The sequence below is a fragment of the Phascolarctos cinereus genome, unplaced genomic scaffold (genome assembly GCF_003287225.1).
Source record: "Phascolarctos cinereus isolate Bilbo 61053 unplaced genomic scaffold, phaCin_HiC Scaffold_5;HRSCAF=322, whole genome shotgun sequence".
Classification (NCBI taxonomy): Eukaryota; Metazoa; Chordata; class Mammalia; order Diprotodontia; family Phascolarctidae; genus Phascolarctos; species Phascolarctos cinereus.
In genome coordinates, this window is record NW_027555958.1 from 450,898,775 (window position 1) to 450,926,634 (window position 27,860).

The 27,860-nt window shown below is 46.6% G+C and overlaps 1 protein-coding gene across 1 annotated transcript in view; it reads right to left on the reverse strand.

Moving 5' to 3' along the window:
• AGBL4 (AGBL carboxypeptidase 4) overlaps positions 1 to 27,860 on the reverse strand; it is a 900,343-nt gene that overhangs the window by 789,322 nt on the left and 83,161 nt on the right. The window contains exon 2 of the mRNA XM_020987710.2: positions 20,587 to 20,709. Within this exon, the coding sequence (XP_020843369.1) occupies positions 20,587 to 20,709 (123 nt within the window). The remainder of the gene's footprint in view (positions 1 to 20,586; positions 20,710 to 27,860) is intronic.

Here is a 27,860-nt window from a genome sequence, read left to right on the forward strand (position 1 = left end):
GTAGGGAAGGGAAGGGAAGTGCCCTAGTCGGGGTCACCCTCAGCCATTCTGTGGCCTTCCCTGGCCCCCCATGCTTGTCTCTGCCTGTACCTGTCATTGCCAGATCTGTGTTCTCTTTATCTGGGGGCACGTCTTCTCTTCAGCTATGTGACTGTGCTCTCGCTGAGGTCAGGGTCAAGGCTGCCTTGATCTGTCCCTGGAGGTCCCAGGAGCATCTCAGACTCACCATGCTCAAAAGCCAAGTTTGTTATTTCTCTCCACAAACCAGCTCCATCTTTGGGCCTCGTTAACTTTAGCTGGTGGCCCCTGTCCTCCCCAACTCTCCTACAGGAGACATCGCAGGGTCTGCCTCAGCTCCTTCTTCTCCCTCACCTCCAACCCTCCACCCGGCTGCTCATCCTGTCAGTTCTGCCCCAATGTCTCTCCCTTCCTTTCCTTCCCTCTATTCCTTCTGTCACTACCTAATCAAGGCCCTTATTACCATCCCTCTAGACTAATGCAATAATCTCCTAATGGCTTTTTTCTGCCTCCATCTCTGCCCCTTCAGCAGTCCATTCTTCATAGTTAGATAAATCTTCCTTTTGCATAATCAATAAACATTTATGAAGTACCTACTACACGCCAAGCTCTATGTTAGCTTCTGGGGATATAAAGAAAAGATGAAATAAAACCTGCCCCCAAGCAATGAATTAATGAATGGAAAAACATTTATTAAGCATTCATGCTAAGGCAGCAAAGGATAGAGGACCCAGCCTGGAGTCAGGAAGACTCATCTTCCTGGGTTCAAATCTGGCCTCAGACACTAGCTCTATGACCCTGGGCAAGTCACTTCACCCTGTTTACCTCAGTTTCCTCACTTATAAAATGATTTGGAGAAGGAAATGACAAATCACTGCAGTATATTTGCCCAGAAAAGCCCAGAACAGGGTCACAGAGACAGGACTGAAATGACTGAACGACAACAATCATCAGGGCCTGTATCAGACTGCATGCTGTCTTGGGGAGGGGGCAGGGGAGGGAGGGGGAGAAAATTTAAAACTCAAAAGCTTATGGAAGTGAATGTTGAAAACTAAAAATAAATAAATTTGAAAATTAAAAAAGCAAAACAAAACACAAAACCACCACCACCGCAGGAGGGGCCTGAGGAAGCTGAGTGGCCGGGTGCTGAGGATGCCAGGGAAAGGATTCTCACGTCTGAGGCCCCATCCCAGCAGCTCCACTTTCCAGAACCACGTAAAAACGTGACTGACAGACGTGCACTGGGGTCTCTCTTCGGAGCTCAGGAAGGTCAGAGAAACCAAACCATGCCCAGTATCCCCTTCTTAGATCTTCACTCACCTCCCCAGGATCATTCATCAGCCCAGTGGTCATACAGGCCAGCTGTTTCATGGCCCAGGAAGACCTCCCGGTGCCTCATTTTTACTGAGAAGGAAGAGCCACCAGACAAGGGACAAGTCACGGGGTTTCTCTGGTCCCTACCCTCTGTCATCCTGCCTTCTCCAGTGACCTCCTTCTTCCAGCCCACCCCTAAACTCCCACTTGTGTGTCTTTGCACAGGACCCCTGTGACTGTCCTCTAGACACCCTATAATAAGGACACTGGTTAAGTCTCTATGAGGCTCTAGGATTGGTAGTGTTTTCTTCAAACTACCCTGTGAGACGAAAAGGGAAAGGATCATCACATCCATTTTGCAGAGGGAGAGAGGGAGATGGGGAAAGAGACACCAAGAGTAGGGGGAGTGTGACAGGCAGTGTGGTATGCTGGGTAGAATGCTGAACATGAATTCCAGAAGAATCAAGTTCAAATTGTACATCTGACATTTATTAGCTGTATGATGATGAGTAAGTGACCTAAGTCTCTGAACCTGGGCTTCCTAGAATGCATGATGATGATACTAATGCCTCCAGCACCTTACAGGTAGGACTCAAATAAGAAAGTGCAAAGTGCTCTGCAAACCTCAGGGAAATGTAGAAATACCAGCTAACATTACTCAATTCCTACCCACCAGACACCTCCTGGGGACAACTGCACACGCATGGGATTTTCCAGGACAGGTTTGATTTCAAATATGGGTTCCAAATGTTCAGCTTGGAAAGTACAGTCCAATGAGCCCCTTATGAAAGCTGGCAGGGTGGGATCAGAGGCAGGCAAGGAGTCTTCTGTAGCGGCCCTGAGACCAGGGGGTGCCAAATCCTTAGTGACCAGTAGTGCCAAACAACAGACTGCTGCCCAGCCTGGCCAACACTGCAAGGTTTATCCCTCCCCAACCTTACAGGCCTTGGCACTCTCCTCCTCCCCTTCCTTGCGTTTTCCACACTCCTGCAGGCCTCTTGCTATCCTGAACAGGGTCTTTTTCTCAGCTTCACAAAACTCTGCCCATCCCCAAAGAATGACCAACCTGCCCTAATGAGCTCTACCGGGGCCCCCAGGGAGGCTGACCCAGACTTTTCAGCACTCCATCCCAGACCCAACCCCCTGAGGGCAGCCTGGGGCTCTGGAAAGGCTGGTGGATTTGGGTCTAGCAGATTGAAATACTAGCTCTGCAATTGCTTCTCATTTCCTGTGTAACCTGGGCAAATCTCTTCACATCTCAGGGCCTCATTTTCATCACTGGCAAAATAAAGGAGCTAGACTAGGCCTTTCTAAAATCATGTCTAGCTATAAATCTCTGATGATTCTAACAGCATCATACTGAGGGTGAACCAGTACATCTAGCAATGCACTCCCGATGTGCATGAAAGAGCTCATTAGGGAGAAAATCCATCGATTGGCAATCATTCATTATGTGCCTGCCAAACACTCTCCTAGGCACTGCAAACACCACAAGATTGTCAGAAAGGCCCATCTTTAGAGGTCAGAAGAGACGACAGGGCTTTCACTCTCCTGGAGCCTGTTCTTTTGGATAGGCAAGTCAGAGGAGATAAAATACCGCAGAGCACATTTCTGCGCAGAAACCGGTGAGAGAGCCCAGCTCTGTGACCGTGGGCAAGTCACTTTCCCTCTCCGTGCCCTCACCTGTAAGACAGGGATAAAACAACCTGTGCCACCCCAAGGTGGGGAGACTATGCAAAGAGAAGAACTGAAGAGCAGCACCGCCGGTGGGGGCCCTTTGAGGACCAGCATCGCTGATGGCAGAAAGCCGCAGCAGCAGCAGCAGCAGCAGCAGGTTTTCCTGGCAGGGGCAAGATCTGCATTGCCAGATGGATGGACTACTGGACAAATGCATAGATCTTGTCGACGAAGCAGGAAGTGTTGCAAAGCTAGGCCCCCCCAAGATGCTTAGCGTAAGGCAGGGCAGAATGACCTCGGAAAAGAATCTTTGTTCTTGGGTCAGAGAGGGGAGCCACGCACAGCTGATAGCCTGCGGATGGCCCTCAGAGTGAGTTTATTTTTATTCCATTGAAACATCGTCTGCTCAAGTGTGTCCTTCACCGTCCTGTCATACAGCACCCCCTAGGGTGGAGCATGGTTCAAGAACGATAAATGACCACTCAGGCCATCCAGTCCTCATTATGCAGATGAGGAAACTGGGGTACAAGAAGGGGAAGTGAATTACCCAAGGTCACACAGACAGACAGAATCTGAACCCAGGCCCTCTGATCCCAAATGTAGCATTCTCTCCACGGCACCGAGCTGTCTCCCCATTTTAGAGACAAGCACTTTGCAAACCTTAAAGCTTTAGAGAAATGGGGAACATTGTTGGATTAATAGGATGCGGCCTTCCAGGGGACACAGGCTGTGGGAGGCCCCCAGGGCCACTTGTGAAGTCTCTCCCACCCCCCACCCTGTCCCCTCTTTAGAGGCCCCGAAGGTCAGCACTGAGCCTCATTTGCGAAGCTGATGCAGCAAGAAAGAAATTCATTTGGCATTGGAGCAGGAGCATCAATTTCCCGTGTAACTTTCATAATGCATTTACGGGAAAGAGATTAATATCAACTCCATAAATCATTCACGGGCCTTTTCCGGAGCCGCAGACATCTGACTAATGTCACATATGTGAGCTGATATCACTCGGGGCTGGCTGCCCCATTAATCTCTGCCTGGAGCTGTGTGCGAGTGGTCAGGAGAGGGAAAAAAAAGCCTCTATGGGAGCAGAGCAAACGGCAACAGCAGCAGCCCCTGAAGACGGGACACAAACACTGGGGCTCAGGTCACGAAACGCCGACTCCACCAAGGCCTGCTGGCACCAGCTACTCATGTTCAGTAAGCCCTCATGGCACGAATTCTCTGCTGCTGCTGCCTGGAGAGTCCCAAGAAGGGCCAGGGACAATAGTCTCCAGCAAGCCCTCTGCCACCCAAACTCCTCATCTTTCAGATGGGGAAACTGAGGGTAAATGACTTGTACACAGCAGGCACTTAATAAATGCTTGCCGCTTGACTGACTGATTGCCCAAGGTCACAAAGGTAGTAAATGGCATGTGAGCCTGGTTCCTCCAGTTCTCAATCCTTCACTCCCCGTATTATACAACACATTCCTTCTATATGGAAGGCTGCCTACATAAACAACCACTGTGGTTTACACCGTGCCCAGTCCTGGGGCAGAGAACCTTCCACCCTTATAGCAACTTGCCAAGACACACAGGGTCTTCGGGAAGCACATAATCAAGGGTCGGTGCTGGTCCTGCCTCTTCCCAGAACATTCCCAGTGCGCCTGAGGCAGAAGAAGGGTGATTCCTGCACAGGAGGCAGACGAGAAGCCAGGCATGGCACCTCCTCTCTCAAGAACGCCTCCCTCGGCCTCTTCGCAGCACAGAGGAAACATGAACCTCCACAGCTGTATCCTTCTAGCCCCGGCTCTGCCCCAGATAATGTTATGAGGGTCCCACAAACCACTAGAATGCAGATGTTTCACGTGCCTGTGAGATGCAAATGCAGAACGTGTCTATGGCACACATCAGTGTCAGACACATTAGCAATTCTCTACCAACAGGAAGCAAAGAGTTGGAGACATCGGATTAAACACTAAGGACACCCCTTAAATATGTGGAGAGGGGCTGTCTTGCGGAAGAGGGATAACCTCTGTCTGGAGGCCCCTAAGGGCAGACCTTGAAGCCTCCCCACGGAGGAGCTAACTTCAGCTGCAGACAAGGAAAGCTTTCTGACCCTTCCACTTATACAGCAATGGACTGGGCTACAGCCCAAGGTGAAGAAGAGGCATCCCACCTTGGAATATCGTCAAATCCAGGCCTGATGACCACTGGTCAGGGACATTCTGAAAGGGATTAATGATGTCTCTGAAGTCTCTTCTTGCTCTTTGATTCTATAATGCCAAGAGATAAAGCCACACCCCAGACTCCTAAGGTGGGATGGAAGAAACAAGGATTACAGTCCTGTCTTGCTCACATATGCTCCAGCCTGAGACGGCTGTTGATTTCCTGTGGATTCTGTGTTCACTTGTCTCAAAGAGAAACTCTTTCTTAAAAGATTTGTCCAGGCCCACACTGTGATAAGGTACCATCCAGACCCAAATAGCAAATTTTAATTTCCTTTTTTATTTTCAGTCTGTTTACATTTGCAAACTGCTTCTGCTGATGGTTATTCTGAAAATGACAATGCTGGCGATAAATTTTATACCTCTGGAAAATGCCCACTGATGCTCGGCAAACGGTAAATTGAACTCAACTGAGCCAGAGGATTTGCAGGATATGCTTGTTAGAAAAGGGAGAGAGCTTGATACTAACCATTCACATCACTCCTGATCCACAAAACACTGAACAAACGTGAAAATAGCTCTTTGCTCCCTTCCAAAGGCTCCCAGCATCTCCTACAGACTGCACCAGACTCATTCATTCATCCATCCATAAAGCATTCACTGCATACAGGGCATGGCAGGTGCCCTCATGAAGTATGTAGGCTGACCCAATACACCAACAACCGCAAAACAAAACGATAAGAAAGAGAATGAAAGGAACTGAGAAATAGTGAGTCTGCAAGAGAAAAGACAGCAATCTTCAAATGTCACTGAGACGACCAGGAAGGACGAAGTTCTGAAGACCCGAGGACAAGCAACCCCAATGGGAAGGATGGAGGGGAAGGAAGGGGAAGGGCCAAGATAGCAGAATGGAAGATAGCACTGGAGTCTAGATTGCCCTCCCCCTCCCCCCCACACAAACCTCCTCAACAGAAATCTAGAAAATGCACCACATGGAATTCTGATCAAGAAACCACAAGGTGAGGAAGCCAGATCTCCAGCTCAGGGAAGGCTGAAGAAAAGAGCTGAAAGGCCTGGGGAGAGGGTGAGGCAGGAGTGAGCGCACGGCAGAGCCTAAAAGGGACCGAGACAGGGCCACAGGGCAGAAGGAGATCCCCAGGGAATCTCTCAACAAGCAGAGGGCGCAGGGAGGGCACCTCTGGCAGTTCTGTCATCTGCTACCCAGGTCCAGGACAGAGAGGACCATCATGAGCTTTGGCCACAGCTGTATAGTGGCGGAATGTGGCTCTGACTCCAGAAGGTACCCTAACCCAAAAAATGGAGGGCCAGTGGCTGAGCCTCTTTGAATGTACAGAAGCTTCTAGTCAGCCGATAATGGGGAGTTCAGCAACAGTCTACTAAAACTCTCAACCAGAAACAAGCCAACAGATCCAAATCTGGGTCAGGAACTTGCAAAACTCAGTCTAAGAAGGCAATGAATAGACCTCCTCCCAGATCACAGCTCTTTGGGAGCACTGAAAGTTTTCAGGCCTCCGCAGGATATAAAAGGACAGAAGCTCAAGACCAGACATTCCCCCCACCCTGGCCGGAAGTATGCAGAGCCCCGCACTAACAAACTCCAAACACAAGAAAGAGGCTAGAAGCAAACAACGACCAAAAAAAAAAACGTGGCCATAAAGAGCTACAAAGAAGCTCTCAAAGACAAAGACACAGAAGAAGAGAATGATTCAAAGACAACTTACAAGCAAAGTCTCAAAGAAAAATGCAGCCTGGAAACAAGTCCAACAAGAATTCCTAGATGAAATTCAAACAAGAATGTTTTAAAAAGAGCTAAAAATTATTTTTAAAACAAAATAAGAGCAGTACAGGAAAAAATGGGAAAAGAAGCAAGAGTTACAGAAGAAAGATATGAAAAGAGAATTAACAGCTTGGGGGAAAGAGTAACAAAACCTTACTCAAAAAAATAATTCCCTGAATATTAGAATTGACCAAATCAAAGCAAATGATTCCATGAGAAATCAAGAAATAATAAAGCAAAACACAACTTTAAAAAAAATTAGAAGAAAATGAGAAATATCTCATAGGAGAAAAACAACTGACCTAGAAAGACAATCAACGAGAGATAATTTAAGAATCATTGAGCTACCTGAAAGCCAAGGACAAAAAAAGGACCAAGATTTCATATTTCAAGAAATCTTAAAAGAAAACTGCCCAGATATTTTAGAACCAGAGGACAATGTAGAAATTGAAAGAAACCACTAGTCGCCTCCTGATAGAAGTCTCAAAATGAAAATTCCCAGGAATATTATAGCCAAAACACAGAACTCCCAGGTCAAGAAAAAAATACTGCAAGCAGCCAGCAAGAAAGAATTTAAGTACTGAAGAGCCACAATCCAGATCATGTAAGATTTATCAGTAACAATAAAAGGAGCAGAGAATTTTGGATATGATATTCTGAAAAGCAAAAGATCTAGGCTTATAGCCAAAAATAGCCTATCCAGCAAAAGTGACAATAATACTACAGAATAAAAAAAAAAAAAGATTTTTTTCATAATAGAGAACTTCTAAATATTCCCATTTAAAAGACTAGAGTTGGGAAGAAAATCTGATACACAGGCATACCTGAGAGATATTGTGGGTTCAGTTTCAGACCACTGCAATAAAGTGAATCACAATAAAGTGGGTCACATGACTTTTTTGGTTTCCCAGCGCATATAAAAGTCATGTTTACACTACACTGTGTTCTACTAAATATGCAATAGCATTAGGTCTAAACTAACAATGTATATACCTTAATTAAAAATACTTTATTGCTCAAAATGCTAACCATCATCTAAACCTTCAGTGAGTCATAACCGTTGGGATGGTGGAAGGTCTTGTACCTCCATGTTGACGGCTGCCGACTGATCAGGGTGGTGATTGCTGAAGGTTGGGGTGGCTGTGGCAATTTCTTAAAGTAAGACAACAATGAAGTTGTCTGTATCAATTGACTCTTCCTTTCACTTGAACTCTTAGAGGCCATTGTAGGGCTATTCATTGGCCTAATTTCAATACTGTTATGTCTCAGGGAACGGGGAGGCCAAAGGAGAAAGAGGGAGGTAGGCAGAAAGACTGGGGAATGGCGGGTCAGTGGAGCAGTCAGAACACACACAACATTTATCGATTAAGTTCATCATCTTATTTGGTCACAGTTTATGGCGCCCCTAAACAATTACAATAGTAACACATCAATGATAACTGATTACAGACTACTCTAACAGATATAACAATAATGAAATGAATTATTGTAAGAATTACCAAAATATAACAAAGACAGAATGTGAGTTTATGCAGTTGGAAAAAATGGTGCTGACAGGCTTGCTAAATACAAGGTTGCCACAAACCTTCAATTTATAAAAAATACAATATCTGTGAAATGCAATAAAATGAGTTATGCCTATACAAACACAGAAATCAAGAATGCATAAAAAAGAAACACATGAGTAAGAAATCATACAAACAAGGTTAGACTGCTGATATTCTTATATGGGGAGATGATACACATAGGCCTCAAAACCCTATCATCAGGGGCCATGTGGTTCAGTTGTTCAGTCATTTCCAATTCGTTGTGACCTCCATGGACCATAGCACACCAGTACTGTCCATGGGGTTTTCTCTGCAAAGATACTGGAATGATTTGCCATTTTCTTCTCCAGTGGATTAAGGGATCATAGAGGGAACCCAACTAGACAGAGGGTCTGGAAATGATCCTGTTATATATTGGTGATCTCAAAAGAAGAATGGAAAGAGCTGGGAAGAGGAACAATAAACCAGAAGGGAAAGGAAAAAAGAGCAAAGATGATCTGACATAAATGATGTCCACAAAGAGGAACTGATACAACAAGGAGTGGGCAGCAGTAACGGAAAGTGCAATATATTGAAACCTTGCTTTCATCTGAACTGATTAAAGGAGGTATGAATACACAAACACACCCACAAAAGAAATGGGTACAGAAATACATCTTACCCAAAAGGGAAATAGGAGGAAAAGAGGCTAAGGGAAAGGGGAAGGGAAATGAGAGGGAAGGAAGATTAAGGCAGACATTAGTCAGAAGCAAGAGAGATTGGGGTGGGGAGGAGGGAAGTTTAAGAGATTAGGATATCAGGAGAAACAGTCAGCAATCATAATTGTGAACGGGAACAGGATAAACTCACCCAAAAACAAAAGAGAATAACAGAATAAATTAGAAACCAGAATCCAACAATGCATTGTTTACAAGACACATACTTGAAAAAGTAAGATACCCACCGTGCTAAAATAAGAGCTTTGAGCAGAATCTTTATTAGATTCAGAAGCAATATTATACTTCACCTGAAGTAAAGAAAAAGAAAGGGGTAGCAATTGTGATCTTAAGCAAAACAAAAGCAAAAATAGACCTAATTAAAAGAGAAAAACAGGGAAACTACATTTTGCTAAAAGGTATCAAAGACAATGAATTAATATCAATATTAAACATATGCACTGAATAGCATCTAAATACTTAAAAGAAAAGCTAAATGAATTATAGGAAGAACGAAACAGTAAAACCATACTAGAAGGGGACCTCAATTTAACCCTCTCAGACCTAGATAAATCAAACCAACAAATAAACAAGCAAGAAGTTAGGATCTGAATAGAATTTTAGAAAAATTAGATATGCTAGATATTCAATGGGAATAGAAAGGAGTATACCTACTTTTCAACTGTGCATGACAACTTCACAAAAATTCACCATGTATTAGAGCATAAAAACCTCACAAATGCAGACAAGCAGAAATATTCAACGCACCATAATGCAATAAAAATGACATTCAATAAAGAGCTTTTGAAGCAAAGATTAAAAATTAATTGAAAACTAAATAATCTGAAAGAATGGGTGCATCAAAGAATAAATTATAGGAACAATCAATCATTTCATTAAATATAGTGAAAACAATGGGACAACACACCAAAATGTGTGGGATGCAGTCAAAGTAATACTTAGAGGAAAGTTTATATCTCTAAACCAGAGCAGATCAATGAATTGGGCATACAACTAAAAAAATTAACAAATTAAAAACCCCGATTGAACAACAAAATAGAAATACTGAAAATCAAAGGAGAAATTTTTTAAAAAATTGAAAGAAAAAAATTGAATTAGTAAGAAAAAGTAGGAATGGCTGTTTTGAAAAAATGAAAAATAAATAAGCCATTATCGAGTTTGATTTTTAAAAAAGGAAACCAAATTACTAGTGTCAAAAATGAAAAAAGTACATTAACTAATGAAGAAGATATAAAAACAATTATTTAGAGCTAGTATACCCAATTATATGCCAATAAAATTGAAAACCTAAATAAAATAGAGAAACATTTATAAAAAATATAAACTGCCTAGATTACTAGAATAGGAAATAGAATACATATAATGATCCCGGGGGGGGGGGGGGACTGAACAAGCCATAAATCAACTTCCAAAGAAAAAATTCCTACCACCAGATGGATTTACAAGCAATTTCTATAAAACATTTAAAGAACAATTAATTCTAATACTACATAAATTCTTTGGAAAAAATAAATGTCCCTACCAAATTCCTTCTTTGACACAAATATGGTCTTGATACCTACACTAGGGAGAATCAAAACTAAGAAAAAATTACAGACCAATATCTTTAAGGAGTATTGATGCAAATTTTTAAATTAAATGTTAACTAAGAGACTACAGCAATATATTAGAAAGATTATACATTATCATCAGGCTAGATTTATAACAGGAATGCAGGGGCTGGTTCAATACTAGGAAAACTATAAGTGCAGTTGACCGGATTAAAAACAAAATCAACAAAAATCATAAGATTACTTCAATGCAAGAAAAGCTTTTGACAAAATAAAATGTCCGTTCCAGTTTAAAAATACCTGAAAGCAGAGCAATAAATGGAAGCTTCCTTAAAATGAGTGGTATCTATTGAAATACTAAAGATTTCCATGGAAAGTAACAAATTATTGAAAACCAAGAGCCAGTATTATCTGGAATGGGAATAAGCTTGAAGCCTTTCCAATAAGATCAGAGGTGAAGCAAGGATTTCCATTATCACCATTACTATTCAATATTGTACTACAAATGCTAGCTATAGAAGTAAGAAAAGTAAAAGAAATGGAAAGAATGGAAAGAATAAACATAGGCATGTGACAAAACTATCACTTTTTTGCAGATGATGATGGTTTAGAGAACAAAATAAAAAAGTTAATTTTTAAAAATGAAAACTTCGGCAAATGTGCAGGATATAAAATAAACCTACAAAAATCATCAGGATATCCATGAATTACCAACAACATCCAGCTTGAAGAGATAGAAAGAAAAATTCCATTTAAAATAACTACAGACAGTATAAAACACTTGTGAGTTTACCTGCCAAGACACAGAATGATACGAACACAACAGAAAAATGCTCTTCACTTAAATACTGATCTAAATAGAAAAATATTAATTGCTCATGGATAGGCTGAGCCAATATAATAAAAATACAATGCTACTTAAAATAATTTACTTATTCAGTTCCACACAGAACTAACAAAGGATTACTTTATAGAGCTAGAAAAATAATAATAAAATTCATCTGGAAGAACAAAACGTCAAGAATATCAAGGGAATCAATCAAAACAAATGGTAAGAAAGAGATCTAGCAGTACCAGTTTTCAACATACACAAAGATGTAATTGTTACTGGTTAAGAAACAGAGAGGCTAATCAGTGGAACTGACCAGGTACACAATATACAGAAGCAAATAAACACCATAACTTAGTGTTTGATAAAAGATTCCAGGTATTCGGCAAGAATGCATTATTCAATAAAAACTAGCGGGAAAACAGGAAAGCTGTCGGGCAGCAACTTGATGCAGACAAACATCTTGCAGCGAACACCACATACCAAGACAGGCTGGAGACTCAGTCGGAGCAGGAACACAACACACACTGCATGGGGGACGCCCCAGTGTCCCAGGAAAGCTGTGCACCAAGGCAAGAGGAAGCCCCTTGGGTACCCCTAGACCCACATATGGGCACTGTGATAGTGGCAGCTTTGTAGCCCGCTCCACAGTCCAAAGTCACAGATCCAGGGCACAGTGGAAAATGGACCTGCATACAGCAGAGGTATTCCCAGCTAGGGAGGCCCTCAACGCTACACGGAGAAAGGAGCGAGTTCAGAAGCCAGCAGCACTAGCAGTGGTATGGCACAAGCCTCAGGCCCACAGCAGGGTCTCACTTCCAATGTCCAGCTGCAGGGGAATAACCAGGCCAGAATCCCAGATCAGCTGGGGGCTACCATTCTGCTGCTCTGAGCCAATAAAGCTGTCTGGTGGTGTCACCGGGGTGGAGGTCACAGTGTCAGGACTCCACCTCCTGCCAGATCTTGGGTCTCCCCTGGCCCTGGTGCACCTCTCCCTGTGCTGGAATGATGCCCGGCTGCTCCTGGGTAGATCTTGTTCCTAACGCCCAGAGAGCCCTATGCCTACCTCCCTGTGATGACCTGGCCTAGAAAAATGACTAAATAAATGTCCGCTTTTTCTTGGAGTTACCAATCAGGACTTAGTGGGGTGTGTTATTATAGCTCTGTGTGGAGGAGCTGTGTGGGGAGGAGTGCTTGATGTCCTGCTCTTCCATCCTCTTGGCTTCCCCGGGTGCTTCTGGCAGGGCTAGCCACTCTGGCTCCCTGTGAAATCCTCTTAAGGAAGAGTCCCCCTGCCCATTTCTTTTTCCATCCCTTCCTTCGAGGCCCAGCTCAGTGGCCTCCTCCAGCCTGAAGCCTCCCCTGATCTCCCCTGCTGACAGTGAGCTCTCCCTCATCAGACTCAGCACTGCCCTGGGCAGGGACTCTCCCTGACATCTTCCCACTCTCCTCTGGCTTGCACACTTGCAAGCTCCCCTTCTCCTTAGATGGCAAGCTCCTGGAGGGTAGATGTCTATTTTCATGTGCCCAACACCCAGCACAGCTTAGAACCCAGACACGTTTAACGAATGTTTACTGGACTCAAATTGCTGAATGGAATGTACATAGTGTTGTCTCCTTGAAAATAGTTACAAAAATCAATCAACACCAGAAAATGCTCTGCCCTTCATATTTTGTCTATATGAAAGGCACAAAAGCCACGCATTGGGAAGACATTCATTAGTGCATATGGGTTTGAGCATTTGTTTCACAGTGTGGAAACTGGATCTGCCCTATGCAATGTCACACCCAACACATTTGTTAGAAACCAGTATGTTCTGCCATATTTAGGGGGTATTTCCTGAGGAGACTCCTTGGGGTGAATCTGCGGGTGATGATCTGCCATCACTGTGCCAGGCGCAGCCTGTTCCAAAGCTCTGGGGAGCTGAGGCAGAGGAGGGGTCCTGGCTGGGGTCAGCCAAAGAGGAGGCTCCTCTGGACCTGACATGACATGGAGGACAAGCCATTCATTTGACCAAAAAGAAAACCAAGGCCCAGAACCAGCACAGGAGCAGGGAGTCCACATGACCAGGAGAGGAAGGGGCTGCCTTCGGAAGCGAGCTGCTCCTAGCACAGGATCCTTGCTTTAGACCCTGAAGGGACCTCCACGGCCATCCAGGCCAACCTCTTCATTTTAGAGATGACACAGCTGAGGCCCATAGAGGTGAAGGATGTGCGTGGCCAGGGCCACGCTACAAGTAAGTGGCAAGGGCAGGATGTACACTCACAATCTCTCCCCACTGTACCCCATTCTTCCTCATGGACGACCAAATGACAACAAGGTTCCTATCCAGACATGGGGGTGCCAGGATGTGTCCTTCCTCAGGCCCCTGACACAGAGCTTTGCAGCGCCTTTGTTCACAACAGCCCAGGGAAGAAGGGAGTGCAAGGATGGCTATCTCCATTTCACAGGAGAAAGACACTGAGGCTCAGAGGATTTGAGGGTGGTGCTGGCTGGTGTCAGTGTATCTGCCTCACAGGCCCCGGTGAGCTCTCTAATCTGCCGTTCGTTAGAAAGAGGCCTAAGACAGAATGTACTAGGCCCGGCTTTCTATGGAGGGGTGCTTTCCCCCTCGTCCCTCTCTCCCAGCTGGGGCCCAGATCAGAGAGGCTGGAATACAGAACGATGTTCTGCTCTGGACACAATAGTGTCTGTCTCCCAATGGCCTACACAAGTTTCAGCCCATGGTACAAACCAAGAATGAGGAGCGATTTGTGACCACGCAGTCAGATGCTGGAGCTGCTAGGCGACACAGCAGAGAGAGCGCCAGGCCTGGAGTCAGGAAGACTCATCTTCCTGAGTTCAAATCCAGCCTCAGACACGAGCTGTGGGACCCTGGCTAAGTCACTTCACCCTGTTTGCCTCAGTTTCTTCATCTGTAAAATGAGCTAGAGAAGGAAATGGCAAACCATCGTAGGATCTCTGCCAAGAAAACTCCAAAAGGGGTCACAGACAGTCAGATGTGACTGAAACAACTGAACAAGAAAAAGTCAAATACTGGGGGAAAGGAAGGGAGGGAGAAGAGGTTACCTAGGCAGGGGACTGGTGTCCAGGAAAGGCTGGCTCCTCCTTATTTCTGGAAAACACCTCTCCTGACGTAACCCCAGACCAGGTAACTTCTGGCTGCTCACACATGCTGAGTCGCAGGCAATTAAAATCCCTGGACCTTTTTAGGCAAACACTGCTTAGCCACACGCCTCTTCCCTCTTCTACATGGGAAATTGATTTTTTGTACTCCGGTGAAAGACACTGCATTTACAGATGTGGAATTTCATCTCATGCTCTAGATACAGCCTGTCAGAACCTTTCTGGATTCTGACTATAGCATCCACTGTGTTACTGCAGATTCATGTCAGCGGCAAATGTGATGAGCGCACCATCTATGCTGCTCTCCAAGTCACTGGTAAAAATATTAAACACGGCCGACTCTCCAGGCTACACACCCAGCCTTAATTCCTCTCCTGAGACCTAATCTCACATCACCAACTGCCCAGTGTACGTTTCCAAATGAGTGGCCCTTATATGTCTCCAGTTCCACGTCTAAAACAGAACCCGGCCCAGGTGTTCATCAGCTCTGAGCTGGATTGCTGCCCTGGCTCTATCAGGGTCTGCCCTCTCTAGCCCATTGTCCACACGGCTGCCGAGTGCTGCTCCTCAAGCCCAGGCGGGACCAATCACTGCGTGGCTGAAGGAGCTCTGGTGGTTCTCCTCCTCTAACATCAAAGACACCTGTGCTTGTCATGGACCGTTCCCAGTCAAGTCAGGTTCGGCTGCTGAGACAGTCCCCAGGCCTGCTCTGGCCACCGCCCTCACTACTTTCTGAACTCTAAGCCTCAATGCCCTCCTCTGTAAAGTGGGGCTAACAATGCCCACACAACCTCTTTCCCTCCATCCCAGAGCTGATACAGGAGGAGAGCAGCATTATTGGGGGTAGGGCTGAGAACAAGGGGCAGCTTCTCCTCCCTGAAATCCTTTCCATGGTAAATTGAGATTCAAAATCAGCACGCTGCCCCTCCATGAAAAGGGAATCTGAGTGGCTTACACCACCAAGAAGACAGTCACTATTGCATATTTTCATTCAAAAGGACTAATAGTTTTTGTTGGAAGAAAGGTTGAAAAATGTAATTTCATCGCTTTGAAACTGGAAGCAAACCCCAAACCACGTCTTCATCTCCCAGTCTCTGTTCTCAGTACATTCATTTCACATGAAACAATGAGTTTCTGCACTTGACCAATTGATTTGGGCCTCGATTCTCCTGCTGCTTCCTCATGGCCCAGGGATACACCAAGCCCACCACTGGGAGCTGGGGCTGGACTGAACATCAGCCCCCAGTCAAGCTCCCATCGTTCTGCCTGGAGCAGCATTACTATGCACCTGAGGTACCGTTTAACCAGAATTCCAATAACGTGGCCTAGATGCATGCATCATAAATTGATCTAACGGGTTTTATGTTTCCCTTTAAAGATTTTCCTTGCAAAAGCCTGAAATCATTTCCCCATCTCCTGTAATTCCTTCCTGGAAGATATCAGCAAGTCCCACCACTTGCTCTTCTCTGTCTGCCTCTCACTCACACGGCACGTGAGGGGTGGGGGACAAAGAGGACCTGGGCCAGGGTCCCAACTAATGCTTGCAAACTGTGTGACCCAGGGCCAGGAGCTCAGTCCCTCTGGGGTATCTGAGGATACCTCAGAATCCTCAGTGAAATGAAGATGATCACCCTGGCATATCCACCTTTTTCTGCAAGACCTAAAGCACTAAGAAATGTGCCTGTTAATGGCTCAAAACAGCAGATGGGGTGTAGGTCACCCCCCTCCATTACAGTGAGGCTCTAGAATCCAGGACAATGCCCCTCCTCATAGCTGCCCCCTCAAGAGCTGGCACATAAGAGATACTTGGGACACAGGGGGCCACATAGGAAGTGCTGGCTCCAGGCTCTAGGCTAAGCACAAGGGAGACAGAAACAAACGAACAAGACAGTCCCTGGCCTCAGGAAGCCTGTATCCTAATGGGGGAAGACAACATACAAAAGGGACCAGGAAAGGGTGAGGAGGGACATACCTGGCGTGGAAGTGACCGATCCAGGCAGAGAGACTTGGATCCGGGCAAACCAGCCAGAAGCTGGCCCATCAGAGTGCTGGGGACAAGAGGACGGCTGGCGCGGACTGACAAAAGTCTCCAAGCTGTAGCTGGTCCCCCCAATAAATACTCAGAAGGAAACCCTTCCATGGCAAGCACCACAAGAAATCCTCAGTCCCTGAGGTTCTCCAGCATTTCTTGGTCTTCAAGGAACTCTTTCTCCCATGGGCCAAAGGGGAAAGGAGGAACCCCAGCCCATCCAGAAGGGAGTCCCAGAGAGTGTGCTTAGGGTCTCAGGGAGGCAGAGCCCAAGAACCAGGCCCCCGTCTGGCTCTGCCACCAGGGCTGCCAGTAATCAGTACCTAGAGCTGCAGGGAAGTCCACCAGGCAGGCTAAGGTTGGCCCCCATTCCTCTGCAGGCACAGGCAGCTCTAGCACAACATGAGGCCACGTGGGTTTCATGGGCCTCTGAATTACAGGTGATGCTGAAGCCCAGAGGAAGGTAGGGGATGAGGGAAGAGACTGCCCTACGACCTCCCTCTTCTCCAGATCTGAACAGCTCTTAGCACCGTCTGGCACATAGTACATGCTTAATTAATGCTTACTGACTGACTACAGCATGGGCAACCACATTCCGCTGGGAGAAAGGGAAGGCCAGATGCACAGCCCTTGGAATCTTAAAGAAAAGAAAATTAACGAGTGGATTTGATCACCTTAAATTCACTCCTTCTGTCTCAAGAGCCTCACAGACTGACTCCTTCCCTGGATCAGCATCATCCCCTGTGCAGAGGTATACCTGTGACGTTTAAAAAGTTCAAGAGACAGAGTTTCTGGGTAATAAGGCTAGCATATTATAAATAACAGAGGTCAGCGGCACTCTGGAACTCCAAAGGCTCTCACGGTGGTGGGCTCACAGCCTATATGCCCTTGGAAGAGTGGGTGTTCCGGCCAATCAATTCTGATGGGTTAGTGGGGGTGTAACTTTGATTATGTCAGTGACTTCTAAATTACCCTCAGCCTTGAGCAATCTGATCAAACCTGAGTGGAACACCTGGAAAAGAATTCACCTAAATTAGACTCCTTGTAAGATTGGCTGGGGGTGTGATCACAGTTGGGAAGAAAGTTAGTTCAACCTTCGGAGAAGGAGCTTTTAGAAAGGAGGACTTCAGAAAAAGGAGGGACTCTGGATCTCCCCAAACCACTGCTTACTGAGAATCACGTCTCTCACAGCCCAGGGCTCTTCTCTCTGTTCTCTCTGTCTCTGCTGTTCTCACTCTCTTTCCTCTTCTCCCCTCCCCTCCCTTTTTCTCTCTGAGTGTCTCTTTGTCTCTGTCTCCAGCCCCCCAACCCCCCATCTCTCTCTATGTCTCTGTCTCTCTAGCTTTGTCTCTCTGCCTCTGCCTCTATCTCTCTCTTCTCTCTTTGTCTCTCTGTCTCTCCTTCCTTCTCTGTCTGTCTATCGTTCTCTCTCTCTGTCTCTCTGCCTCTGTCTGTTGCTTCTCTCTCCTTGTCTCTCTGTCTCTCTGTCTCTCTGTCTCTCTGTCTCTCTGTCTCTCTGTGTCTGTCTGTCTGTCTCTCTCTCTCTCTCTCTCTCTCTCTCTCTCTCTCTCTCTCTCTCTGTCTCCCTCTCTCCCTCTCTCTTTCTCTCTGCCTCTCCACCCCCCACCCTCCCCTCTCATCAGCTTCCAAAGACTATTATCACCTCTAAGCAAATCACTTTCAGATCTTCCTACATAGCCCTGGCCTCTCTCTGGAGCTGCACTCCCAGCTGGAGGTCCCATCACTGTCCAGGGTGTAACCTGGCTCAACACCTCAGGGTCCCCTTGGCTGTCTTCCACATCTTCACTTCCACTCCATCCAATGAGTTGCCAAGCCTGGTTTTCTGTTTCCATCTCCACATAGCCCCTTGCCCCTCACCTCTGGCCCCTTCTCTTGACCCTCCCAGACACCAATGCTTTGCTCTGGACCACTGCAACGTTCTCCTTAGGCGCCTTACCACTTTATATACCTCCATTCTCTGTATGGCTGCCAAACCGCCATTCCTAAAGCAGGTTCTGACAGTGGGAGCCCCTGCACAAAAAGATTGGTCGCTCCCTGGTGCCTGATTGACATGGCCCCCCAGATGGTCTGCCCAAACCCATCTCACATTCCTCTCCCTTCCATGTCCTCTAACCAAACTGCCACATTGGCTGTTTCCCATACAGGGTGTTCCATCTCTCCTCTCCCTGACTTTGAATACGCTATGCCCCGTGCCTGGCATTCACTCTCTCCTCACCTCCGCCTCTTATAATCCCCAAGGGGAAGCTAGATGTGGTAGGGAATAAAGTGCTTGACCTGGAGTCAGGAAGATCTGAGTTCAAATCCAGACTTGGCCACTCAGCTCTTTGAGGGTAGGAACTGTCCCATTTTTGTCTTTGTATTTCCAATATCCAGCCCGATAATGGGTGGATGGGTGGATGGATGGACAGCCTGTAGAGTCAGCTAGACAAGATGTCAACACAAATAACTATAAGACAGGACAAATAATATAATACAACCAAACACCACGAGTGGTCAAAGAAGAATGGGGCCAGATTCTGTCCTCGTAGAGTTGAGAACCTGCTACAAAAGACCGAACAAAGACACACAGCACGGTGCAGTCCAGGGGTCTTGTCTTTCCCCGCTCTGGGTGACTTCGCAGGAGTATCTGATGCCACTGACCCCACCCCTTCTGACCACTCTCACCCTCTCCATGCATTCCCACAGGAGTTCACTCTTTGGGTTCTCCTCTAACCCTTCTGGAGGCTCCTCCTCCATCTCCTTCACCATGTTCCCCTCCTCCAGCCTTCTCAACGTGCAGGTAAAGCACAGTTTGGCACTCTCTTTGAGAACCACTGAATGCAACAAATGTTCACTAGGTACCTACTACGTGCACAGGCCGTGCTCAGCACTGGGGCAACAGAGCGGTGACTGACTGCCTCCTACAAGGCAGGTAAGCCGGCAGAGCTGAAGCAGCTACCTGAGGGGCAGGCAGGAGGTAGTTTGTGCCTCCCCTGAGACCCCAAGGAAGACAACTCAGAATGAACCCAAAAGCCTTCAGAAGAGAAGGACCCTCCGAAGCAGCAGGCCTGCTTCCAGCCTGGACCCCACAGCTGTCATATGTTAACACACGTTAAGATAATGTTAATGTGTGGTTTTCTAAGTCAACACACAGCCCTCAGGCATCTTAGGTGGGTTTAGCAGCCTTTTTCCTTGAGTTTGACACTGCTGCTCAAGACCACCAGCACTGCTTGCAGCCCATTGCCCACAGCAGCCATCCTCCCAGGAAGCAGCCCTGGGGAGTCTCGGCCTGACCCTGGCAATCCTGCTCCAAGACCCAGACAAGAAAGTGCTCTCCACCACTGTCTTTGGCCTTGGCATCTTGGATGGTTCAGAATCCAAAACTATACGATTGTCTCAGTGGAACTGACAGTCAAGGAGAGGCCACCGCCCCTGAGGATCAGCGGACTTTCCATCTGACTTGAAGCTGACACTCCCCACATGTGCTGTGTCCCCATTAGACAGTGAGCTCCTTGACAGCAAGCACCATCTGTCTTTTCTATCCTCAGTGCCCAGCATAGGCCTTGGCACACAATCTGGGCTTAAGAGATGCTTTGTCATTCATGGCATTGGACCTGACCTCAAGAAGTTAGCATTCTAATGGGGGGTGGACAATCAGAGCATATTTATGCCACCTTTTTTCAATATTTTCCCATTATTTCTTTCAAAATAATTTTCCTAAGAATCAAAGTGAGTGTCCAAAGTGCTCAGTACGGCTCATCACTTTGGGAAGGCCAGGAGGAAGGCCATTCTCCCTGTAGTGGGGTAGAGTGGAGGGCACAGCCTCCAGGGCACTCACCGCTCTCAAAGCAAGCATCGAAGATCAGGTGGCCCTTCTTGGGAGGCCCATAATAGCCTCCGGGGACAGCAGCAAACTTGCTAACATTCCCTGCGATGATTTCATCTGCTCCAATGTCATTGCCTGCAAACATCAAGATATGAATAAACGCTTCTGAATTCAACACAAATAGAAGCTGAACAAGGTTTGTAATATTAATAGGTTGGGTTTTTTTCCTTTGTTTCATGGATTGAAACAAAGAAAAAGAGTCTGCACCCCTGTAGCAAATTTTAGGGAGGATACAGAAGCACGTGCCTGCCTCCAGTCTCTCCCACTCCAATCCATCCTCCAGTCAGCCCCTACAGTGATTTTCCTAAAATGCAGGTCTGGTCAGGTCACCGCCTACTCAGTAAACTCCAATGACTCCCAACAGCCTCCAGGAGCGAATACAAAATGCTCTGTTTGGCCTTCAAAGCCCTCCATACCCTGGCCCCCTCCTCCCTTTCCAGTCTTCTTACACCTAACTCCCCAACCCAGACTCTTTCATCCAGTGACCCTGGCCCCCCAGCTGTTTCAGAAAGCAGACCCTCCATCTCTCCGCTCTGGGAATTCTCTCTGGCTGTTGTCCACGCCTGGAATGCTCACCCTCCTCCCCTCAGCCTGGCTTCCTGTAAGTCCCAACTAAAACCCCTCCTTCCGCAGGAAGTCATCCCCACGCCTCTCGATCCCAGTGCCTTCCCTCTGTCAATGTTTCCTATATATAATCTGCTGTGTATATATGTGTTTGCATGTTGTTTCCCCATTCAGTTGTAAGCTCTTTGAGGGCAGGAACTGTCTTTTGCCCCTTTTGTATCCCCAGGACTTAGCACGGTGCCTGGCATACAGCAGGCACTTAATAAATGCTTATTGATTGGTTGACTGAAGACAGGCAGGCAGGGACAGACTTCAATTTGTCCATCATTGTCAAGAACTCAAGAACCAATGAAACCGCAGATCCATTAGATTACTTCTGCGAAATATTATTATCATCATTATTTCATACTTAGCCCTGACATGTGTAATAGCAAAGCTTCCTCGCATCACAAAATCGATGACCTCAGAAATCACAATGAATAAAGCAATCAACAAGCATTTCTGACATGCCCGCTGTGTGCCAAGCACTGTGTACTGGGGTTACAAGAGAATGAAACAATCCGGCCCAGCCCGTACCAAACACAAAAGGCCTCTACAGCTTTCCTGAGACAGGGGTTAGTCACTCAGACACTGTTTGAGACGCGGATGGGGAGCTCACTACTTCCACTCGTGGTCCTCTCTATGAGCAAGTTCTTCTTTAGGTCTCTTTTCCTCATCACTCCTAGTTTTACTGTCCAGGGCCTAGCAGAGCAGGGACAACACCCCTTCCCCATAAGAATCACCCAAGAACTTTGAAATCACGACACTAACCCCACAAAGGCGACACATTCGCTCCTAGTTCTATCCATCCTTCCTCACAGGACATGGCTTCCAGATTATTCACAATCCTGGACACCTCCCTCTGGGTGCCCTCCATTTGTCACTGCTCATCTAACAAGTCACTAGGCCTGCGACGATCACCAGGTCAGAGAATCTGAGCTGGCAGGACCCTCAGAGGCCTCAAGTCCAGTCTGCCTGAAAAAAGAAGCCTCTGTGCCACACAGCTGGCCAGGGCATGGGCATCCAGGCCAGGCTGGAAGACCTCTGGACACAGCACGTCCCACACTGGGACACTGTCCACACTGGGACAGTCCTACTTGTCCGGAAGGTTTCCCTGACTCCAGGCCTCCATGGGCCTCTTGGCCATCTCCACATGACCATCAGGATGGTCAGCCAGCAGTTTGCTGAGAAACTTCTAGGGAATGAGGTAGACCACAAGATGAGTATGAGTCAGCCAAGTGATGTAGCTGCCAAAAGGTGAGTGAGATCTTAGGCTGCCCAGAAAGAGGCAGAGACAGCTTCTAAGAGTAAGGAGGTGAGAATGCTTCTGAGCTCAGCACTGTCCGACCCAGACCACTCTGTCTGGGGCACCCTATGAGGGGCAATGACACAGCCATCTGAGGGTGCTTAAATCAATTAGGCATCTTTAGCCTGGAAAAGAGAAGAGCCAAGGCAGAAGGGGGAGATGTCCCCAAGCATCTGTAGGGTTGTCACTGACTTCATACCACTCCCCTTCTCCCCAGCAGCCACACTGACCAACTTTTTATTCCCTACAGAAATCATCTCACCTCCTGACTGTGCCTTCTTCACACAGGCCCAGTGATGTGCCTGCCTCATGATCAAGGCACCATTGGCTGGTACATGCTCTCTCTGTCTGTCTCTTTTTCTCCCTCTGTCTCTCTGTCTCTGTGTGTATCTCTCTCTCTCTGTCCCTATCTCTCTCTGTCCCTCTGTCTCTCTCTGTCTCTCTCTCCCTGTCTCTGTCTCTCTCTGTCTCTGCATGTGTGTCTCTCTCAACAGGTGACATGTGGAAGAGGGTAGATCATGAAGGGCCTACCTCAAGAAGTCTATAATTCTCTGAAAGGGAGAGAGGAGCAGTGAGGCCATCAGGAACCCTCATTGGACCGCAGTTGGGGAACACTGGGTTGGAATACTTCAAATATAGAACTTGGCAGAAGGAGACCTAGGACAACCAGCCAGATGTTGTTTTTCAGGTTTCTGTTTTTAGCACAAAAATGAAAATTTAGTTCAGGGATCCAAGTCTAAATTAGGAGCAAGAATGCTGTTGCATATCATGAAAAATCATACATGCAAATTTTCCAAAGGCCAGAGTAGTGCATGCTTTCATGGGTTAACAAAGCCCTTTGTGGGTAGAAGGGGGTACAGAACCACCTCTGGCCTGACACCCTACACTAGAAAACTGGGCCCATCAGCCCTAGGAGCATTCCACCAACCATCCATTAGGCCTTCTCCTCGTAAAATGAGTTGGTATCAATGACTAGCACTCGCATTCTACAACTCAGTGGTTTGTAGACACAGTGGTCGGCCAGCAGCCAGTCTGGAACCGTGGCTGTTTCCTCATGCACACTCTAAAGACTTCCTCCATGTCGGACAATGCTCTCATCGTAGAGAGAGGTTATAAGTTGTTAAAAGGGGAATCAATGAAATTGTGTGCCAACGCTGCTTTTTGAGTCTAGGTATTCCCAAAATACTAATAACAACAATAAATAAAAACACACACGATTTTAATAAATCACAGGGCTCATCACCCAAGGCAGCTCCACAAAGATGAATACTTCCTTATCATGAAAAAAAGGAGATTATCAGGCATTCTCAGAGGACACTATAACCAGTTAAAATGTTTACCAAAATGCTTTTGAAACAAGCAGATAACAAGGATGTGGATTTGCTGAATGTAACTGAAAGTGACTTATTTCTGAATAGAACCTATGAAATAGCTAAAATCCGCCAGGGGAATCAGAAGATGCTTCATGTGTGACATCCAGAAGCATCAAACGAACAGCCGAGCCAGCCACGTCTATTTCTAGGATAGGACGGTGCTGTGATGGCAGTGCAGTATATGGTCTCAGGCAACAGAAATGAGAGAAAGCTGATCCTGGGAGAATCTGATCTTATCGATCAACAGGCAGTGAAATGAGGGATGAAGGGGGGGGGTGCCGCAGCAGGGAGCAAAGAGTTAGCAGCTACCAGTTACCTAGAAAAACACAGGTGGATAGAATGATACAGCACAACCTCACTGTGCTTTAGAAACCCAAAGACAACAAATACAAATCACAAAATGTGCTCAAGAATTCAACAGATAAACTGTCCTGGAAACATAGCAACATGACAGAGAGAGTGGTGGCCCACAATTGCTCAGATAGAACACGGATCCATAAAGTTTAAGAACAATATTATTCAGTAGATGTCACCTTACCCAACCAAATACTAACACTCTCCAAGCTATGGACTTAAAAGCTTTCAAAACAGACAGACGTGCTGGGAGCAACGACAACCAGGTGGGAACAGGACAAGGCCATTCTGGTCATCCTCCCACTGAAACTGCCCGGGGCAAGCCCTGCACCCGGGGCTCTCCATACCCCACGGTCCTGATCTATGAAATGACAGGTCCAGAAGCAACAGCCTCTGGGGCCCATCCAGCTCCCAATCTGGGACCCTACAGCCATGACATCATTCAGGGGGCACACAGAAAATGAACTTATATCCCAATTTGTTGTGGTTCAGTCGCGTCCGACAATCTGTGACCCCATCTGGGGTTGTCTTGGCAAAGATACTGGAGGGGTTTGCCATTTCCTTCTCCAGCTCATTTGAAAGATGAGGAAAGTGAGGCAAACAGGGTGAAGTGACTTGCCCAAGGTCACACAGCTAGTAATTGTCTGAGGCCGCATTTGAACTCAGGAAGAGGAGTCTTCCTGACTCCAGGCCCACTGCTCTATCCACTTTACCACTTAGCCACCCTTTATATCCCTATACTCTCATTCAATTACAAAATGCAGCCACTTCATCCACTACAGAAAAATAAAGAGAAAAGAACAAGACAGTGATGTGTTCTCAAGTCAAGTCAACACGCATTTATTAAGTGTCTGCTCTGGGCCAGGCACCGTGTGGAGCACTGAGGATACAAAGAAAGGCCCTGCTCTCTAGGAGCTCCGGTCAAACAACTACGTGCAAGACAGGTTCAGTGGGAGACGATCAACAGAGGGACGGCACTATGAGTAAGGAGGCTAGGAAAGGCTTCTTGAAGAAAGTGGGGCTTTAGCTGGGACGTGAAGAAAGCTGGGAGGTGGAGACAAGCAGGGAGAGAAGCCCAGGGCTGACGGAGGGCAGTGAAAGGGCCCAGCCAGGAGGCAGAGTATCTTGTGCCAGGAACAGCCAGAGGGCCAGTGCCACTGAATCACAAGGCAAGTAAGGGGAGTGAGGTGCAAGAATAGTAGAGAGGTAGGATGGGGCCAGCTTTGGAGGGCCACCAAATAGAGCACTCTGTACTTGATCCTGGAGGTAACAGGAGGTGACATCGGACTCTAGTGAAAAGAGGAGTGACATAGTCAGAAATGTGTTTTAGGAAGATCGTTTTGGCCATGAGTGGAGGATGGTGTGGAGTAAGGAGAGACTCGAGGCAGGCACATCTCCCAGCAACCACTGCAACAGTCCAAACATGAGATGATAAGAGCCTGCACCAGGGTGGGGCAGTTGGAGGAAAGGGGCAAATTCAAGAGAGGCTGCAAGGTGACAACAGACTTAGCAGTAGTCAGATGGGTCAAAGGGCATGCCCAGTTAGAACTCTGAGGGCACACCTCCAGATTGCTGTCCACAGTGGCTGCACTAACAGGACACTAGTGTCCTTGTTTTCCCCCAAATCCTGTAGCATCGGTCATTTTGCCAATTGGGGTATGGGGTGGAACTTCAAGGTTGTTTGAATTTGAGTTTCTATAATGATTAGTGATACAAAGGACTCTCGGTAGATTGGATTTCTTCCCCTGTGCCAGCTTCCTCAGGTGAGACGCCCCTTCCACCTCCGGCCAGGCATAGCATGTGCCCTGAGAAAAGGCAGAGAGAACCCCTGGTGCAAAGAAGTGCCCCTTTTTGACTTCAGGCCTCCTCTCTCCTGATGCTCCTGTCCTCTGAGGGTAGAGGAGGGTGCCCGCCACTCAGTGATGAACATTCTCCCACCTGCTCATACCCTTCACATTCCAGTGACTCTGAACTCCTGTAGATTCTCATCCAAACCAGACTCAACACTCTACAACCTGATTCTTCATTCCCATCCCCCTCAACCCTCCCAACCCAAATGCCACCCAGTTCTTCCACTGTGCCCTCTGGAATGCCTGTGCCACAGACAACAAACTTTCCTTCATCCTAGATCTTTTCCTCTCTCACTCCTTCCCTCCACTATGACTGAAAGCTGGCCCCCTTCTGATGACACAGCCTCCCTGGCCACCCTTGCCAGTACTGGCTGTACCCTCGGCTCACTGTTAGAGCTGGAGGAGCTGGATTGCTCTTTGCTCCCCAGGTCCTCCCTCCTCCTCCTTCACTCAGCAGCCTCTTTTCCTGTGAGGGCCACACTATTCAGATCTGCTACACAATCAAATTCCAGGTAGCTGTTGTTTACAGACCCCCAGGACAGTCCTGCTCCTTCCTCAAGGAGTTCAATCCATGGCTCACAACCTTTCTCTCCTCCCCCATGCTTGTCCTCCTAGAAGGGGATTTTAACATACATACTGATTCTCCCTTAAACACCCTCATTTACTCAACTTACTCACCTCCCATGAATTACTCCTCCCACCCACCTCAGCCACACGTAAAGATGGTCACATCCTTGATCTTACCATTACTTACAAATATACCACCTCCACATTCAAGAATTTTGAAATCCATATTTATAGCAGCTCTTTCTGTGCTGGCAAAGAATTGGAAATTGAGGGTATGTCCATCAATTGGGGAATGGCTGATCAAGTTGTGGCATATGAATGTAATGGAAATCCATTATGCTATAAGAAATGATGACCCTGGAAAACCTGGAAAGTCTGATGCTGAGTGAAGTGAGCAGAACCAGGAGAAGGTTGTACATAATAACAGCCATGCTGTGCGATGACTAACTTTGATAGACTTAGCTCTTCTCAGCAATGCAAGGATCTAAGTCATCTTCAAAAGTCTCATGATGGAAAATGATATCCACAGCCAGAGAAAGAACTATGGAGTTTGAATGCAGATTGAAGCATACTATTTGCTCTTTTTTTCCTTCTGTTTCATTTTGTTTCTTCTTTTTTGTGGTTCCTCCTATTGGTTCTAATTCTTCTTTAACAACATGACGAATGTGAAAATATGTTTAATAGGAATGTATATGTAGAGCCTATAACAGATTGCACGCTGTCTTGGGGAGGGAGATGTGAAGGGAGGGGAAGAAAATTTAAAATTCCAAAGCTTATGGAAGTGAATGTTGAAAACTAAATTTAATTAATTAATTAAAAAATAATAATTTTGAAATCCTCTTATCAAACCATAATCTATTGGCTTCCCTTACAAAACCCTACTCTTCATTTGCACCATGACCTCCAATCCCTTGACCCTTCAGGTCTCTCCCTGGCCATCTTCTGTGCACTAGCCACTCTCCTCTTAATCCCATACTGATCACTTGGTGAACCAATTCAACTCTACACTGTCCTCCTCTCTTGAATTTCTAGCTCCCTTATCATATCACCAATTACATGCAGCCAAGCCTCAGCCTTGGATCATTCCTGCCATTCATTGCCTTCATGCCTACACACATACTACTGAACAAAGGTGGAGAAAATCATACAAATTTTCTGACTGGATCCACTACA